General features: G+C 44.0%; 1 protein-coding gene across 2 annotated transcripts in view; it reads right to left on the reverse strand.

Annotated features, from left to right (window-relative positions):
• The window catches only part of zeb1b (zinc finger E-box binding homeobox 1b), a 78,179-nt gene that overhangs the window by 12,849 nt on the left and 45,866 nt on the right, over positions 1-19,464 (reverse strand). The window contains exons 2-4 of one of the 2 annotated variants that reach the window (XM_061712948.1): positions 18,804-18,959; positions 2,599-2,760; positions 34-236 (exon numbers count right to left, since the gene is read on the reverse strand). In XM_061712948.1, the coding sequence (XP_061568932.1) occupies positions 34-236; positions 2,599-2,760; positions 18,804-18,959 (521 nt within the window). Of the gene's footprint in view, positions 1-33; positions 240-2,598; positions 2,761-18,803; positions 18,960-19,464 lie in introns of both variants that reach the window. The other variant, XM_061712947.1, reaches the window with a different exon arrangement.

Raw genomic sequence — 19,464 nt, forward strand, 5'->3', positions numbered from 1 at the left:
AAAAGTCAACAGTTGTTGAGTCATGGCTCGTACCTGGTCCCGCCCGCTCTTGTGCACCGTCATGTGCCTCTCCAGCTGAGCTCTGTAGGCGAAGCTGTAGCTGCACTCCGGGCAGCTGAAGCTCTCCTCCGTCTTCTCGTGCCGGTACTTGATGTGCTCCTTCAGGGAGCTGTAGCGCTTGTAGCCGCGGGCGCAGTAGGGGCAGGTGAGCAGCTGGGAGAAGGAGTCAGGAGTTCCTGCTTAGGAGGACAGAAGAAGACAGGGGGACAGCTTTAATAACATATGTGAGCAAAGAGGTGTCAAATATGACGTGTCGCAGTAATGGTCCTCTACCATGTCACCAATCACTGAGAAACCCTCCCCCACAGGTAAACAGCACCCAGGTGACCAGATCCAGATATTGCAACACTCTCCTGCAGCAGCCCGGGCCGGCAGTCAGAGTGCTTTTCATTTTTGATTGTGTTTTTTTTACCCACTGACACAAAGCCAATAGCCAAAGCAATAATATGGAAGAGTATTAGGGCCAGGCAGGAGAAAAATAAAAATTATATTTTAGAGGAGGAAGATGCACTTCGAGAAAAAAGCCGAAATGTCGACAAAAAAGTCAAAATTAACACATATCACACATATGCAGTTGCATAACTTCAGAAACGTACCCTTAACGTTCCACTCCAAAGATGTAAGTTAGTTAGTTAGTTAGTTAGTTACGGCTGCTGCTGCAGAGCTGTCAGTCACTCTGCTAACTGGATTTGATGGGCCAGAGGAGACATTTACACTTTATTCACCAAATTGTATTTCAACTTTATTCTCGAAATTTTGACTTTATTCACAAAATTTCAACTTTATTCTTGAAATTGTATTTCATCATTAATCTCGACATTTCTACTTTTTTCTACTTTTTTCTTGAAGTGTTGTTGTTTATTTTTTTGTTGTTTTTGGTTTATAGTTTTGGTCTTGTTGTTTTTGTATTGTTTTAATTGCTGTTTTACTTCCTAAATTGAGGAGAGGTCCGCTGCATAAGCCTGTTGGCTTTTTGACCTCTCTTGTCACATTTGTTTTACTATTTTTGATTGTAAGTGTTACTTTTATTGTGTGCAAACTAATAAAATAATAATAAAAAAATAATAAAATAATAAAAATAATAAATAATTAAAAAAAATATTCCCCTCTCAAATATTCTTTCTCCTGCATGGCTCTAATACTCTTCCGTACAATAAGCTGGAGCCATCACACCCTTGAAATTCCATGATTTGATGGGCTATTATGTGCCAGCAGCCCAGCGAGCCCGTTTCTGTGTGCTTGGCAAACACTGGCCGCCCACCTGTGCTCTCAGTTGCCAGGCTCCCACACAGGTAAAGCATTAGCTCGTTAACAGCTGATGTATTAAGTCCCCCGGTGGGACAGGTGAGGGCCTCGGGTTGGGAACGCACACACATTATGGCCCAGGTAGCTGGGAGTCAGACCTGGCAAACGTGACAAATGTACTCAGGTGCTGCTATTCCTCTCCTGACTGCACCCCTCCTCCTCCCTCTGTTTTTTCCCCCTGTGAAGGCAGGTATTAAGGCAGGTATGAGCAGGAAGCCCGGGAGTCATGAAGGGCCCCGACGTGCTGTACTTAACTAATGGCGGCCGGTGTAATGATGTTGGAGAGCAGCTAATGGGGGGAGTTAACACCATGAAACATGGTGCAGGTAGAGCCGGCCCCGGGGGGGTTGCTGGTGTGAAACTGCCGTTATGAGTTGTTTGTTTTCTTTTTTTTTTCTGTATATTGTTGATACTGATATATTAATTTATAAATGGGTGTTTACGTGTTAATGGGTGTTAATGTGTTATTATTGATATTCATATACTGTAACATTTGTGTGTATGTATGTATACACACACACACACATACATATATATGTGTATATATATATATATATATATATATATATATATACACACACATATATATGTATATATATATGTGTGTATGTTATATATGTATATATAGATATATATAGATATCTTTTGTTTTCTGTATAGAAATTAATTATAATAATTTTGATTATAATGAAATGAAAAGAGTTTATATATATATATATATATATATATATATATATATATATATATATATATATATATATATATATATATATATATATACATACATATATATATATATATATATTTTTTGTATTGAATAGTTTATTATTATCATTATTTTTTTCTCTTTCTCCTTCCTTTTTATTTATTTGTTTACTTTTTCTTTGTTTTTTGGGGTTTTATTTTGTTTAGTTTAGTTTTTTTCTCCTTTTTATTCATCTATTTTTTAATTTATACTGTGTAGCTTTAATACTAAATTACTTAAAATAATTTTCAGTTATTTATTCATCATTATTATTATTTTAGTTGAAGTTATTTTAGTTTAGTTAAATCAAGAAAAACATCCTAGGAGGTAGACTGTATCTCGTTTTCTCATTCCATCGAGACGCACAGTATTTTTATGGTGTCAAATATCCTATTATTACTATTAATTCTTATTTTTTTAGGCCTTCTCTGCAGGCGTAGAAGGCCCTGAAGGTTCCCAGTGTGATTGTTGGTTGTGATGTCCTGTACCGTTCTCATCGTGGATGTTGGTGTCGGGGGTGCCCTGGCGCTGCAGCTCGTCCTCCGGGGCCTCTGGGTAGATGACGGCCGTGTCTCCCTGCTGGAGCATCTCCTCCACCAGGGCGTCCGTGCTCCCGTCATCCTCGCCGTCCGAAGCACAGTCCTCCTTCACTGTGGAAAGACAAACACACACGGTCACCTAAGCACGTTTTCCAACTGATATACAATATGTCGTACATAGGAATTTTTTAATTCTTGCCATTGACCCGGTCTTTGTACGTTTTGACCGTATAGAAAAGTAATTCTCGTCAGTTGTGTGAAATAAGACCTGGAAACAGGCATTGTGGCATAGAATTGTCAAATTGGTTTAATTCACCGTACGAATTGTTACAGATTACTTTTGTAATACTGTATTTGACCCGGTCTTTGTACGTTTTGACCGTATAGAAACTTAATTCTTGCCATGGTAACAATGAGATGAACCTGCTGTACTCTACTACCCTTACTTTTTAACAACTGGTGCTTTTTATTATTTTACCTCTTTTCTTATCATTTTATTTCATTTAATTTGTTATTTACTGTTTAATTGTGTTTTGCCGCTTTTAATGTTGATGTAAAGCACTTTGAATTACCTTGTGTTGAATTGTGCTATACAAATAAACTTGCCTTGTCTTATTTAATATGTTAACGACATATAATGATAAATGTTAGTTAAGTTTGATTGACATACCCATAACCGGCGGCTATTTGATTTTATTTTATTTTTTTTATTTTTTTTTATTTACTTAGTTGTTGCTTTTTTAATTTTTCAATTTACGTTCTTTGTAATTTGACTTCTTGGAAAAAAGGGGCAGAGTAAATAACATTCTTCTTCTTCCTGCCCCCTTTCATTCACGGGTTAGGAACGTTTGTGTTGAGTTGAGTTGTTTGTTGTATTATTTTGAATGAAATAAAGAATAAAAAAATAAATAAATGAATAAAAAAAAATGTATAACGTGATAATTCAATGAATTGGTGTCGAGGGACGTGGCTACCGTTATGTCTAACCTGGAATACAGCGAATACGTCAAGTGAAAAACAACCACATCCTGGTTCTCACAATAGGATGAGAAAAGTCATTAGCTGCAAAGGCCAGAGACGAGTGTACGCGCATCACCAGCCTCTGTTCAGCTAGCCGAGCTGCTTGTTGTGACTGGAACTGATCAGTAGGAGATGAATCCTGTCCTTGTGTATCACAGCAGATATTCATCAGCTCTCAGGAGAGGCTGCGAGCGGGAGCCAATCACGTTCTCTCCTCACATCACAGCTATCAAGTCTGGTGGGCACTAATTACCAGGCTGCAGCACAGGAAGTGTTGCAGAAATGAAGGTTTCCTTCCTGTTTTCTGTCTGCCCCCTCCAGTAAAACCTGAGGTGGAGCTCCGGGGGTTTGTCTGCGTGTTGTTGCAGAGAGTGACTTGAAGAGTGCGCTGTCAGCTCGTCTACTCCGGACACTGCACTTTGCTGGACGGATGTTTTATGGACTGATTTAAGCTCTGCTCCGGGGAGACGGGAGAGTTGTGTTTAGTGCATTGTGTCCGTGTTGAAAGACGGGGCCAGCTGTGAGCTCCGTGGAGATGGGAACAGGTGTAGCGCTTCCTGAGAATCCCCGTGCTCTTCCTCACGCCTCACTCTGACTTCCTGTGAAGCACCTTAACAAAGCCCCGCGGCAACACTGCGGTCATGTGTTTATACGGTTATTAAAGGCCCCGTCACCCCCCCATGAGGGGACTACAGACCATGTGTAGCAGGTGCTGAGAAACTCTACAAGTGGAGCTCTCATCCAGTGTTTGGGTCCGTTCATCTGCACGTAGACATTTTTAGTTTGCAAAAAAGCAATAAAGTAATCTAGTCACGTCCTCCAGGATCTGAAATATGTAACTTTTGGCGCTTTTCCACTAGTACCTACTCAGCCCGACTCGACTCAGTTTAGTTCTTCTCCACCAGGGGTCTAACGTGCAGAGTAGATACTTTTCTGTAACTATTCTGCCGAGGTTCTAAGCTGCTGAGTCGGCTGTATCTGACATCATCACACTACAGGCCACCGATTGGTCGGGGGGTTGGAGTCAGACGTCTGAGTCAGGAGGAGGAAATCAGAGAAAGAGACTCTGACGGATTCTTGTTCATTTTAATTCAACAGGCAATGGCAGCAAAAGTCTGTTTCATGATCCAACTCTGAGGTGCAGATGTTCATAAACCTGGTGCTGAGGAGAGAATTAAAAAGATCTAGACGGAGATAAGGAACGACCAGATCTACCAGGAGCTCTGTCTCTTTATAGCTGCTCACGGCTCCAGCTGACTTTTCAGCAGCGCAGAGACAAACTAACTAAACAAAAAAAAGCATCGCCGCTTGAAGTTTCTCTCACTCTCATTTTTTAACTTTATATCAAACACAAGCCACAGACCCAGCAGCACATCTATCATCTCCTCCAGGTTCTACATCTTTAGTGTTGTTGTCTTCTTCGTTTAGATACACAATCAAATACGTCACAGCAGCTTCTACAACCTCCTACTTCTGCTCCAGGTGCTGAATTGTTATGGAAAAGAAACCAGGCTGAATTGGGATGAGTAGAGCCGAGTAGGTACTGGTGGAAAAGCGCCATTTGTTGGCTCATCAGATCTGTAGCATGCTGCGATGTTACACACATAAACCAAAGTCAAGTTTCCCACCTTTAGCAAATGCATAATGCTGCATTAGAGCCACTACAGAAGAGAGGGGTGGAGTCGAGTGGCTGACTCCACCCCCTAAAACTGGCTGCTATGAACAGAGCTACAAACACATGGTTGAGAAGGGTGCTTTGTAAAAAACATGTGCCTATAGTTTTCTGACCTAATGTCTCGGACACTTTGTTAAGATCTAAATACAGGACTGTCTCAGAAAATTAGAATATTGTGATAAAGTCCTTTATTTTCTGTAATGCAAAAATGTCATACATTCTGGATTCATTACAAATCAACTGAAATATTGCAAGCCTTTTATTATTTTAATATTGCTGATCATGGCTTACAGTTTAAGAAAACTCAAATATCCTATCTCAAAAAATTAGAATATTCTGGGAATCTTAATCTTAAACTGTAAACCATAATCAGCAATATTAAAATAATAAAAGGCTTGCAATATTTCAGTTGATTTGTAATGTATCCAGAATGTATGACATTTTTGTTTTTTTAATTGCATTACAGAAGATAAAGAACTTTATCACAATATTCTAATTTTCTGAGACAGTCCTGTATATCAGTTAACTTTTGAAATGCATGTTTTTGTGTGGTTGTACTATAAGATAACGTGGCACAGTAATGAGCAACATAGTGAAAGTATGTGCAGCATGAGAGGAAGTGCTGACCCAGCTCCGTGCTGGGGAGCAGCATCCAAGCACACAGGCTCACCTCCAGGCTACTAAACGCTGGGAACGAGTCTCAAACTGGGTCTGTGTAAGACAGTTTGACAAGCTGTTGTTTTCAATCCTCGTGTGTGTGTGTGTGAGTGTGTGTGTGTGTGTGTGTGTGAGTGAGTGTGTGTGAGTGTGTGTGTGCGTGAGAGAAAGAGAAGTTGTTTGTCTCACTCTGCTCTTTTTAAGCACAGATGCAGGCCAGGAGGGTTCACAGCCTTGCTGAGGTGGCTCCGTGTTATCAGACTGCTCCCCTGACATGAAACATCACACAGGCCATTTATGTGCTGAGTCGGGGATGTGGATGCACCGCTGCACACGTGGAAGATCCGTCGAAAAAAGCCCCAGAACTCAGACGCTGCTGTGCTTTTTTTTTTTTTTCCTCCTTTTCTGCAACACATACTGTTGCAGCTCTGATCTTTATTGACTCCAACCCAACTGGAGTACATCTTCGCACACATTTGACTACATCTTCAAACTGAAACGGCAGACCACCCACTCTCTCCTCCTCGGTTTCTCACTGCTCTGCTCTCATCTTTCTACTGCCCACATCTCCTGCAACGCGATACGGCGGTGTTGCATGATGTGTTTCTGCCCTGGCCCGACCTTTGACCTCGCTGCTTCCTGTGTTCGTGCATCCAAACCCGTTCATAGATACTATCTAGGGTGGGATTCACACGTCAGCAGAGCAAGATTTGCAAAAGCCTCTGAAAATATTACACAATCGTTCAAAATGTGTGTTTTTTTCTTTATATTAAAAGTGAAGTGGGGGAGAGGCCTGGTGTTTTCCTAGTCTGGGATGATTTGCTTATCCTTGGCTTAGTGTTATCAACATGTATGCCTGTGTCTCCGCTGGACAGTCTTACCGGCTTCCCCCCATTTCCTGTACAGGAGGGTCATTTTCACCATCATAGCACATCCACAGCATTCTCACTTCAAAGCAGGCCCGGTTCTACGAGGGTGCATAAGCATTGCACCCTCAGTTTATGTGTTTGCATGCTCAGTTGAAAAGACGAAAAGAAAACTGACAAATGCGCGGCGTTGAGCCTGATTTATGGTTCCACGTTAAATCGACGGCATAGGGTATGGCTGGGCGATATATCGTGATTTTAATATATATCGATATATTTTCAAACGCGATATGGTACGAGACAATATCGTTTATATCGATTTAATTTTTTTTTTTTTTTATATGATTTTGATATAGCTTATTTTGTGACAAATTGACTTGAATGTTTTATTTGAGATTTGCACAAATGTTTTATTTGCACAACTGTCAACCTCAGTGGAAAAGTCTGCCTGTTACTGTCTACATTGTATTAATTGCACAGTGTATTTTAATTTAATTGTTATGCAGAAGGGATATTTGTTTTATTTTATTCAAGAAGCATTTTTATTCTATATATGCAGGCAGTTTATTTTTATTTCATTTGTTTTATACATTTTGATATTGTGCAGATCTCTGTTAATAAAGGAACCTGTGTGACATTTGGCACGAGGCTTTGTATTAAAACTGACTGTTTTTTTAAGGGTTTGCCTCAGAATAAAATGAAGCTAACAGAGATGCTATGCTATAATGCTTTGGGGGAAACCCCAATTATGGCACAGAAAAAATATCGATATATATCGAGTATCGCCATTCAGCTAGAAAATATCGAGATATGACTTTTGGTCCATATCGCCCAGCGTAGGGTACGCGGCAACGCGCCCGTACGCTCGCGTCCCCGCGTAGCCTACGCCGTAAGTTCTGCGTTGGTGCAACGCGGAACCATAAATCAGCCAGTGTACGTCACTCATCTGCTTCCAGCAGTTACTGCACCAGCAAGACGCTGCTCTCTGCTGCTCCGTTAACACAAAGTAACCATGGATATTCAGAAGTGGTTCAAGCACAACCACGCCAGCAAGTTTATATTCATGGTTATATTTATTTTTGTTATTTATTTTTCTATGTTTTATTTTCTGTTGCTAGATTGTCTAATGGGTGAGGTAGCCCACACTAAATGTAGCATTTTCTTTGTTCTGCAGCGATATTGCTGCAATAATGCACTTGAAAGACACTTTAAATATTATTGTTTGACTGGTATCATTCCACTTGAAATGACTGTCATGTTTAGTGATGGTTATGAGCTGTATAGATAAAATTAGTTTGAATTTCTATGTTAGAAACAACAGGGTAAGAAACATCTGTTGCTAGATAGTCTGATGGGTGAGGTAGCCCAGACTAAATGTAGCATTTTCTTTGTTCTGCAGCAATATTGCTGCAATAAAGCATTGGAAATTCCTGTTTTGCTAGTATCATTCCGCTTGAAATTATGGGAAAATGCATAATCTAGTGTTGAATAAGGTGCCAGGCATGTGCACCCCCTCTGATCTGAGATGCAGCCCTGGTCATCATTTCTAGAACCGGCCCTGCTTCAAAGCCACAGAACCTCCTCAAAATAGAGAGCATTAAACTCAGGCCAACATACGGAGAGAACAGCGTTTGTTCGGCGCGACAAAAGCCCCTTGCAACTTCATTAATGGTTTCCTCTACAGATTACATCTCCAAGCACCCTTTCCCCTGTTCCACGGTGCCACTCCAGCTGGTAATATCAGGTCTCTCCAGCTCCACCCTGCCCACTCTCAGAGATGTAATCATTCCCCTCCAGCTCATTAAACGTAAAGCCCGGAGCCCTCCCTGGTCAGCGCTCCCTGCACCTTCCCCTACCCTGCAGTTAGCTGCTTCTCCCAGGGAAAGTCAGCTCCAGTTTCCTGCACTAACCCCGGGCGGCTTCAGCACCACATCATCATTTCGGAGTGAATGAGTAATGACAGTGAGCAGGGGTCTCATGATACCATATAATCAACAGGAATGATTCAGAACGAGAGGCACAGTGAGGGAGTGTTAAAGGAGAAAATGAGGAGGAAAGTTTAGGGAGGGAGAGGTGACTGAGTGCTGGAGGAGACCACGTTCTCGGTTTGGGTGTCTCTGGAGAAGGGGTGTCGAGGCTTTTCATTTGAAACAAGCTGGGCGACGCTGAGGAGAAGATTAGTGGGTGGTGGTCACTTCTCAAGGCCACACCGGAGACGGTTCTTGGGAGGGAAAGCAACAGTGAGAGGGATGGAGGGATGGAGGGAGGAAAGAAAGATGTTTTTGTTTGAGGACTAAGACTGGGGATCGATTCAAATGTCAAGAATCGATTCCTATTCTTAAGATTCAGAATCAATTATCAAGATTGGATTCGATCCGATTCCGATATTGATTTGGGTTAGTGGTATTAAAACTGTTTTTTGAGCTGTTGCATGAATTATATAACTGTGTAGTTATGCAGCATACAGTTACTAGTAACTACAGTAACTACAGTTACTAGTATTATATTGAGATTAAACAGCAAGTATTGCAGCTAATGATGCTGTAAGGACCAATCAGCTCCCAGAATGCTGATAGAACTGCTTTCAGAAACATTGCGTGTGTCAGAATTATCAAACAGATCCAGGGAGGAAACAGAGGCGTATGAAATCGGTTTTATTTTTTCCCACATTTCGTTTTAATTTTTTCCATTTTTGGTCTATTTCGGTTTTTAATTTTTGAGAATTTGGTTTTTAGCATTTTATTCAAATGTAACCCCAAGACAGTATATAAAGTAATGAAATATAGACAATTTATGCAATTATAACTGAAAACTTTAATGTTTTCATATCTTTAACATATTTAAAATGATATTATATTATATTATAAAATTATTTTCTTTCAGTTACTTTGTAAATTTTGTGAAGGATTACCTTTTTGATTCCAGTGGGCATGAATGACGTCAGCACACACGTTGCTACAGTAAGCAACATGCATTAGCCAGCCCAAGTGATACAAACGCTCAAAAGTCTGGTTACATTTCAGTAAAAAAGAGGACAACAGGGAAACTTGCAATACCTGCAAAAAAATACTATCAACATGCTAAAACATTTGTGCACACAGCAACCAATAACAATCAATGAAAGTCAGTTATTCTCAACCCAGCAGCAACGTTAGCATGTCCTTGGCTAATAACACTGCAGGTAACTAGTTAACAAACAAACACTGCCTCATTGTTGTCCTTTTTTTCCCCAAATGAAAAATCATTAAGGGAATCGATAAAGAACCAAATCGTTAAGCAGAATCGAAAATGGAATTGGAATCCTAAAAATCTTATCAACTCCCATCCCTAGCGAAGATGCTGGTGGATACATGAGGTAGTGAGGAGAGTGAGGGTAAGAACCAGCAGTGTGTACGTGCACACATGATCAACAAACAAACTAAATGTGCCTGATCAGACATAGCTGGGGAGCACAGACGGCCCATTTAACCCTTTCAGTTCAGCTCTGGCCACAACACCTTCCCTTGATGCCAGAAAACCCAGCTGGGGCGCAGCGGTGAGAACGAAAGGACACGTCCGTGGTTGAACTGAGGGGAAACTCGTTGGAGAGGAATCTCTAGAGATCCCTGCTTGAACTCTATCTCTCAGTCTGGTAGACATGAAACATCTGCACCTCTTTTTATGAAATATAAACTATTATCCATTCATAAACTTAATGTTTTTCACTCATGCTTGTTTGTGCACAAGTTTATCAATTGAAAACAAGATCCTCCTGTCACTTTACAGCAGTTTTTTACTTTTTCATCTGACTAGACACAGTGGCAATCTTCATTTACCCTTCTGCCGAACATCTGGTCATCAATTTAATATTACATTTAGATCCAAAACTCTGGAATGACTTGAATGTGTTGCTGAAGTCAACATTATCTTTTACCTCCTTCAGAAAGTTATTTAACCCCCCCCCCCCAAAAAAAAACCCCACTGGGTTTGTGTGTGTGTATATATATATATGTATGTGTATGCGTATGTATGCGTATATATATGTATATATATTAAATATAGTAACAATGCACATATATATGCCTTAGGTTTTTACCAGCATGGCATTAACCATTAATATGTGTGCAGACAAGGTAAAAAAAAACAAAAAAAAACGTAATGTTTTCCATTCTTGCTTGTTTGTGCACAGGTTTATCAATAGAAAACACAATCTTCCTGTCACTTTACAGCAGTTTTTTTACTTTTTCATCCAACTAGACACAGCAATCTTCATTTACCCTTCTGTCGAACATCTGGTCATCAATTTAATATGACATTTAGATCCAAAACTCTGGTATGACTTGAATGTGTCGCTGAAGTCAACATTATCTTTTACCTCCTTCAGAAAGTTTAATGTAATCCAGACCTTGTATCCATGTTCTCTTTTACGTTTATATTTATATATTTTTAATTTGTTGTATATTATCTTTGTTACTTCATCCCAGTTGTTGATGGGAGTGGAACTCTGTACAAACCCTTCGGGCTTCGTTCCCTCCATGCACTGTTTTTAAACAAATGTGTGCTAAATAAATAAAATAAATGAGTAAATGAGTAATATATCACTGGACATGTTCATGCGTTAGCCTGACACATTTGTCCCCGTGAAGTTCCACCATCCTAACACCTTGTGGTTAAATATCTAATGATGTGTCTTATGTGTTGCTGCCTGAGTGCTTCACTCCGGCCCCAGACCAGCGCTCTCCCCCAGGACTGGTGGCCGTGTGAGGTCAGCAGCGCCGCAGAGAGGCCTTGAGCCCGGCCTAAAACGTCCAGATCCTTCAGCACCTACGATTGTTTTGAAGACAGGAGGGGGCTGTGATGTCAGCCCTTCCTGCGGCGCTGAGGTGCCTCTGATGTCACTTCCACGTGGGTTTGAGGTAAAGAGAAGGTCACGGGAGACTCCACAATGCCCACCGGTCCTGTAAAGCGCTCCGCTGGCACTCTGGATGGGAAGCTCTTTTCTATACTTGAAGGTCTCTCCCCCCCTGTTGGCATTGTCTCTGTTTAATATCGCGCTTCCTGTCCGAGTTAGAAATACGCCGCGTGTAGTACCTGTTTCCTTATGCCCCGTTTCACAATGAGACAAAGCCGTAACTGCGCTAACGGCTACGTAACTGTGTACAGATGTTGGTCAGGCGTTTATGAACCTGGACTGCATGTCTTTAGGTGATTAGACAGCAGAGGTGGTAGTAACGAGTTACATTTACTCCGTTACATTTACTTGAGTAAGTTTTGGGAAATTTTGTGCTTTTAGGAGTAGTTTTGAATCACTATACTTTTTATTTTTACTTGAGTAGATTTGTGAAGAAGAAACTTTACTCTAAAGGCTTGAAATTTTGTGCTAATGGTGCTTCATTTATTTTTTTATTCTGTTATTATTTTATTTATTTTATTTATTAAAGTACTTGAATTTATTTTAAGATTATTTTAATTTAAGCTATTTTTTTTATTAATTTTAATTTATTTTATCATTTTATTGATTTAATTTGCCTGAAGATGATTATTTTGTACTTTTGTCTGTTTGAATGGTTGTGTTAAAAAAAAAAAATCAGACGTTACTCAACAGTTACTCAGTACTTGAGTACTTTTTTTACTTTTACTCAAGTAATTATTTGGATGACTACTTTTTACTTCTACTTGAGTCATATTATTCTGAAGTAACAGTACTTTTACTTGAGTACAATTTTTGGCTACTCTACCCACCTCTGCTAGACAGCAGCGGTCAAACACGTGAAGGAAGCAGAAGAAGGGTGCAACAATGTGCTTTGTTGTGTTCTGAAACCCAAGTTAAACAAAGTTTGGATCAGTAAACGTTGATTGTTCAGAGAAGGAAGAAGAAGAAAGCTGCTCAGACTGAAAAAACCCAAACTTCAGGATAGTTAACTTAGCTTTTACAGTTTTGAGGTGGGGCTCTTGTTGCCTTTAATGTGATGTCATCCATTATTTTCAAGCTGTTATTACTGCACATGTGCAGTTCCCCACATCAGCAGAATGATGGGAACTGCTGAAACATGTTCAATGTGATTATCTGGTAACAATAGTCAATATAACAATATAAATCAGCCTGTGAGCCTAGTTTGTACCTAGTGGTCCCTACCTGGGCCACAGGTGGAACCAAGCAGTCTCTACCTGGGCCACAGGTGGAACCAAGCAGTCTCTACCTGGGTCACAGGTGGAACCAAGCAGTCTCTACCTGGGCCACAGGTGGAACCAAGCAGTCTCTACCTGGGCCACAGGTGGAACCAAGCGGTCTCTACCTGGGCCACAGGTGGAACCAAACAGTCCCTACTTGGGCCACAGGTGGAACCAAACAGTCTCTACCTGGGCCACAGGTGGAACCCAGCGGTCTCTACCTGGGCCACAGGTGGAACCAAGCGCTCTATCCTGGGCCACAGGTGGAACCAAGCGGTCTCTACCTGGGCCACAGGTGGAACCAAGCAGTCTCTACCTGGGCCACAGGTGGAACCAAGCGGTCTCTACCTGGGCCACAGGTGGAACCAAACAGTCCCTACTTGGGCCACAGGTGGAACCAAACAGTCTCTACCTGGGCCACAGGTGGAACCCAGCGGTCTCTACCTGGGCCACAGGTGGAACCAAGCGCTCTATCCTGGGCCACAGGTGGAACCAAGCGGTCTCTACCTGGGCCAAAGGTGGAACCCAGCGGTCTCTACCTGGGCCACAGGTGGAACCCAACAGTCCCTACCTGGGCCACAGGTGGAACCATGCAGTCCCTACCTGGGCCACAGGTGGAACCAAGCAGTCTCTACCTGGGCCACAGGTGGAACCAAACATTCCCTACCTGGGCCACAGGTGGAACCAAACATTCCCTACCTGGGCCACAGGTGGAACCAAACTGTCTCTACCTGGGCCACAGGTGGAACCAAGCTGTCTCTACCTGGGCCACAGGTGGAACCCAGCAGTCTCTACCTGGGCCACAAGTGGAACCATGCAGTCTCTACGTGGGCCACAGGTGGAACCATGCAGTCTCTACCTGGGCCACAGGTGGAACCCAACAGTCTCTACCTGGGCCACAGGTGGAACCCAACAGTATCTACCTGGGCCACAGGTGGAACCCAACAGTATCTACCTGGGCCACAGGTGGAACCCAGCAGTCTCTACCTGGGCCACAGGTGGAACCCAACAGTCTCTACCTGGGCCACAGGTGGAACCCAACAGTCTCTACCTGGGCCACAGGTGGAACCCAACAGTCTCTACCTGGGCCACAGGTGGAACCCAACAGTATCTACCTGGGCCACAGGTGGAACCCAGTGGTCTCTACCTGGGCCACAGGTGGAACCATGCAGTCTCTACCTGGGCCACAGGTGGAACCAAACGTTCTCTATCTGGGCCACAGGTGGAACCAAACTGTCTCTACCTGGGCCACAGGTGGAACCAAACTGTCTCTACCTGGGCCACAGGTGGAACCATGCAGTCTCTACCTGGGCCACAGGTGGAACCAAACGTTCTCTATCTGGGCCACAGGTGGAACCAAACTGTCTCTACCTGGGCCACAGGTGGAACCAAACTGTCTCTACCTGGGCCACAGGTGGAACCAAACTGTCTCTACCTGGGCCACAGGTGGAACCAAGCTGTCTCTACCTGGGCCACAGGTGGAACCAAGCGTTCCCTACCTGGGCCACAGGTGGAACCAAGCGATCTCTACCTGGGCCACAGATGGAACCCAGCAGTCTCTACCTGGGCCACAGTTGGAACCAAGCGGTCTCTACCTGGGCCACAGGTGGAACCCAGTGGTCTCTACCTGGGCCACAGGTGGAACCAAGCTGTCTCTACCTGGGCCACAGGTGGAACCAAGCGTTCCCTACCTGGGCCACAGGTGGAACCAAGCGATCTCTACCTGGGCCACAGATGGAACCCAGCAGTCTCTACCTGGGCCACAGTTGGAACCAAGCGGTCTCTACCTGGGCCACAGGTGGAACCCAGTGGTCTCTACCTGGGCCACAGGTGGAACCAAGCGGTCCCTACCTGGGCCACAGGTGGAACCAAGCGGTCCCTACCTGGGCCACAGGTGGAACCAAACTGTCTCTACCTGGGCCACAGGTGGAACCAAGCTGTCTCTACCTGGGCCACAGGTGGAACCAAGCGTTCCCTACCTGGGCCACAGGTGGAACCAAACGGTCTCTACCTGGGCCACAGGTGGAACCAAGTGTTCCCTACCTGGGCCACAGGTGGAACCAAGCGGTCTGTACCTGGGCCACAGGTGGAACCAAGTGTTCCCTACCTGGGCCACAGGTGGAACCAAGCGGTCTGTACCTGGGCCACAGGTGGAACCAAGTGTTCCCTACCTGGGCCACAGGTGGAACCAAGCGGTCTCTACCTGGGCCACAGTTGGAACCAATCGGTCTCTACCTGGGCCACAGGTGGAACCCAGTGGTCTCTACCTGGGCCACAGGTGGAACCATGCAGTCTCTACCTGGGCCACAGGTGGAACCAAGCGATCTCTACCTGGGCCACAGATGGAACCCAGCAGTCTCTACCTGGGCCACAGTTGGAACCAAGCGGTCTCTACCTGGGCCACAGGTGGAACCCAGTGGTCTCTACCTGGGCCACAGGTGGAACCAAGCAGTCTCTACCTGGGCCACAGGTGGAACCAAGCAGTCCCTACCTGGGCCACAGGTGGAACCAAGCAGTCTCTACCTGGGCCACAGGTGGAACCCAGTGGTCTCTACCTGGGCCACAGGTGGAACCAAGCAGTCTCTACCTGGGCCACAGGTGGAACCAAGCAGTCTCTACCTGGGCCACAGGTGGAACCCAGCGGTCTTTACCTGGGCCACAGGTGGAACCAAGCAGTCCCTACCTGGGCCACAGGTGGAACCAAGCGGTCCCTACCTGGGCCACAGGTGGAACCAAGCAGTCTCTACCTGGGCCACAGGTGGAACCAAACTGTCTCTACCTGGGCCACAGGTGGAACCAAGCGGTCTCTACCTGGGCCACAGGTGGAACCCAACAGTCCCTACCTGGGCCACAGGTGGAACCAAACTGTCTCTACCTGGGCCACAGGTGGAACCAAACTGTCTCTACCTGGGCCACAGGTGGAACCAAACTGTCTCTACCTGGGCCACAGGTGGAACCAAGCAGTCTCTACCTGGGCCACAGGTGGAACCAAGCAGTCTCTACCTGGGCCACAGGTGGAACCCAGCGGTCTTTACCTGGGCCACAGGTGGAACCAAGCAGTCCCTACCTGGGCCACAGGTGGAACCAAGCGGTCCCTACCTGGGCCACAGGTGGAACCAAGCAGTCTCTACCTGGGCCACAGGTGGAACCAAACTGTCTCTACCTGGGCCACAGGTGGAACCAAGCGGTCTCTACCTGGGCCACAGGTGGAACCCAACAGTCCCTACCTGGGCCACAGGTGGAACCAAACTGTCTCTACCTGGGCCACAGGTGGAACCAAACTGTCTCTACCTGGGCCACAGGTGGAACCAAACTGTCTCTACCTGGGCCACAGGTGGAACCAAGCAGTCTCTACCTGGGCCACAGGTGGAACCCTACTGTCTCTACCTGGGCCACAGGTGGAACCAAACTGTCTCTACCTGGGCCACAGGTGGAACCAAACTGTCTCTACCTGGGCCACAGGTGGAACCAAACTGTCTCTACCTGGGCCACAGGTGGAACCCAACAGTCCCTACCTGTTTTTTATTTGTATACAATTTAAATGTAATGTCACATTTTCAACCCTCTATTATTGTTACTACGGGCCAGTACAGCACCATTGAATAATAACTTTTATTTTGGAATTTTTGAATCGTTTTTAATTCGTTTTTCAGTGTGTTTGATTATTTCAGTTTAGGTTTAATTAGTTTAACAAGAACATCAGTAGTTTTAGGTTTGAAAAAGTTTTTAGTTCCAGTTTAGCTTTAGTTTTAGAGGCACTCAAATCTGGGATGAAACAGTCCCATGAACCGTGCCGTAGTGAACATCCATCCATCCATCCATCCATCCATCCATCCATCCATCCATCCATCCATCCATCCATCCATCCATCCATCCATCCATCCATCCATCCATCCATCCATCCATCCATCCATGCATCCATCCATCCATCCATCCATCCATCCATCCATCCATTCATGCATCCATCCATCCATCCATCCATCCATTCATGCATCCATCCATCCATGCATCCATCCATCCATCCATCCATCCATCCATGCATCCATCCATCCATGCATCCATCCATCCATCATCTGTATCCTTTGCAGGGTCATAGGGGTCTGCTGGAGTCTATCCCAACTAATTTCAGGCAAAAGGCAGGGGTACAACCTGGACAGGACGCCAGTCCATCGCAGCGGTAGTGAATAACAATCCTTTCCTTTCTACTGAGTAATTACAATTAGAAGAGAAAAACGAAGCCCTGAACATCTAGACGGGGTTTTCGTCAGTTATAACAACTCTGGGTTGGAGTCCTTCTGAGTGGAGTTTGCGTGTTCTCCTCGTGCCTGCGTGGGTTTTCTCCAGGTACTCCGGCTTCCTCCCGCAGGCCAGAGGCACGTATGTGAGCTTGATTAATCATCTAGATTGCCGTAGGCGTGAATGTGTATCTCTATAGGCGCGCTTCCACTAGCGGGAGTTCTGGCTTGATTTGTCGGAGCCGGATTGTTGGCGTGTTTCCATTACCAGGAACGGCCCTGCTAAAGAGGCGTTCAGGAACCTTTACGGGTGGAAACCCTCCCTGTGGAAACATGCTTTCTGTGTGGCCCTGGGACGGACTGGTGGCCCGTCAGGGCTGTAGCCCTGATTGTCACCCGGGACCGGCTCCAGCTCAACCCCCATGACCCCACGCAGGATTAAGCGGGTATAGAAAATGAAAATATAGAATTGTTTATTCCTCAAAGCCTCTGGCAAAACTAATGTCAGTTTATGAACCCAAGCTGATTGTACGGAAGAGTATTAGGGCCATGCAAGAGAAAAAATATTTGAGAGGGGAAGATTTTATTTTATTGTGCACTTTGAGAAAAAAGTCAAAATGTAGAGAAAAAAGTTGAAATGTTGAGATTAATGTTGAAATACAATTTCAAGAATAAAGTCAAAATTTCGCCTTTTTACTCAACATTTCAACTTTATTTACGAAATTTTGACTTTTTTCTCGACATTTCAAATTTTTCTCGAAATTTTGACTTTTTTCTCGAAGTGCATAATGAAAAAAAAATCTTTCTCCTCTAAAATATTATTTTTATTTTTCTCCTGCCTGGCCCTAATACTCTTCCGTAGAACAGAGCTCTGAAGAAGTTGAAAAAACTAAACGTAAAAGAGAACATGGATACAAACTCTGGATTACATTAAAGATAAAGACATTGAAGGTTAAGACAGAATAAGATGTTCTTTTAATAACTTTCTGAAGGAGGTAAAAGATAGTGTTGACTTCAGCGACACATTCAAGTCATTCCAGAGTTTTGGATCTAAATGTAATATTAAATTGATGACCAGATGTTCGGCAGAAGGGTAAATGAAGATTGCTGTGTCTAGTTGGATGTGAATTAAAATCAGATGAAAAAGTAAAAAAATGCTGGAAAGTGACAGGAAGATCTTGTTTTCTACTGATAAACTTATGCACAAACAAGCAATAATGAAAAAAAAAATCTTCCTCCTCTAAAATATTATTTTTATTTTTCTCCTGCCTGGCCCTGATACTCTTCCGTAGAACAGAGCTCTGAAGAAGTTGAAAAAACTTTTGTTTATAAGTGATCTCAACTCAAATGCCAATAGTTATCTTATGTTTGACCAGCAGAAGATTGTGCTTTGACTGACCTTCTCCATTTAGGCTCACACAGCAGAATTTAGTCAAAGAGGCCGGGTAGCTGGTTGCCTAACTTTGTAAAGTGCTCTCAACATTTAATTGTTTAGAGTGCGGCCGGGACGATCCAGATGTGTGACGACGGTGACGTGCCCTGCGGTCTCACCTGGGTCCCAGCTCGGCCCCCCGGGGTGCTCGTCGTCCGGCAGGGTGCTGTCGCAGTCGGCCCCGTCGGCCAGGCTGCCTTCCTCCTCCACAATGTGCAGCTTGTCCTCATCATCTGAGTCGGAGCCAGCCTCCACCACATTATTGTAGTTAGTCACTGCACAGAGCGAGATACAAGGGACAGAGGACAGAATAAATTCTCTATTTTACTAATTAGTCCATAAAGGAGAGCGAAGACGCCACCAAATTTAGTGGTTTAGAAAGATAATAAGAGGTGTACTGTGGCTGCTTCTTAATTATGAGTGCTGAATGTGAAAGGCTATGAGCTGACAAGGTTAAATATATCTAGCATGTCTATACTATGTCATTTAAATGTCAAAACTATTAAAGGGACTGGCTGGGGAGGAAGATGGGGCAGGGAGCTGGAAACACCAATTAAACAAAGCTCGACCAACTTAAATAGATCAGACGAAAGTTGAAATGACCCCACAGGGAAAACAAGGCTGTTAAAGGAGGATAGAAGACAAGTGCTGGGCAATAACAACCGAGTGAATAGAGCTATTAGAAATAATGCAGTTGATGTTTTTGATGGCTCGGTGTCGTAAAATTGGAGAAAGATATGTATCCGACAGAGAAAAAGATAGTCGGCAGCAGCAACAGGC

The sequence above is a fragment of the Cololabis saira genome, chromosome 22 (assembly GCF_033807715.1).
Source record: "Cololabis saira isolate AMF1-May2022 chromosome 22, fColSai1.1, whole genome shotgun sequence".
Taxonomy (NCBI): Eukaryota; Metazoa; Chordata; class Actinopteri; order Beloniformes; family Belonidae; genus Cololabis; species Cololabis saira.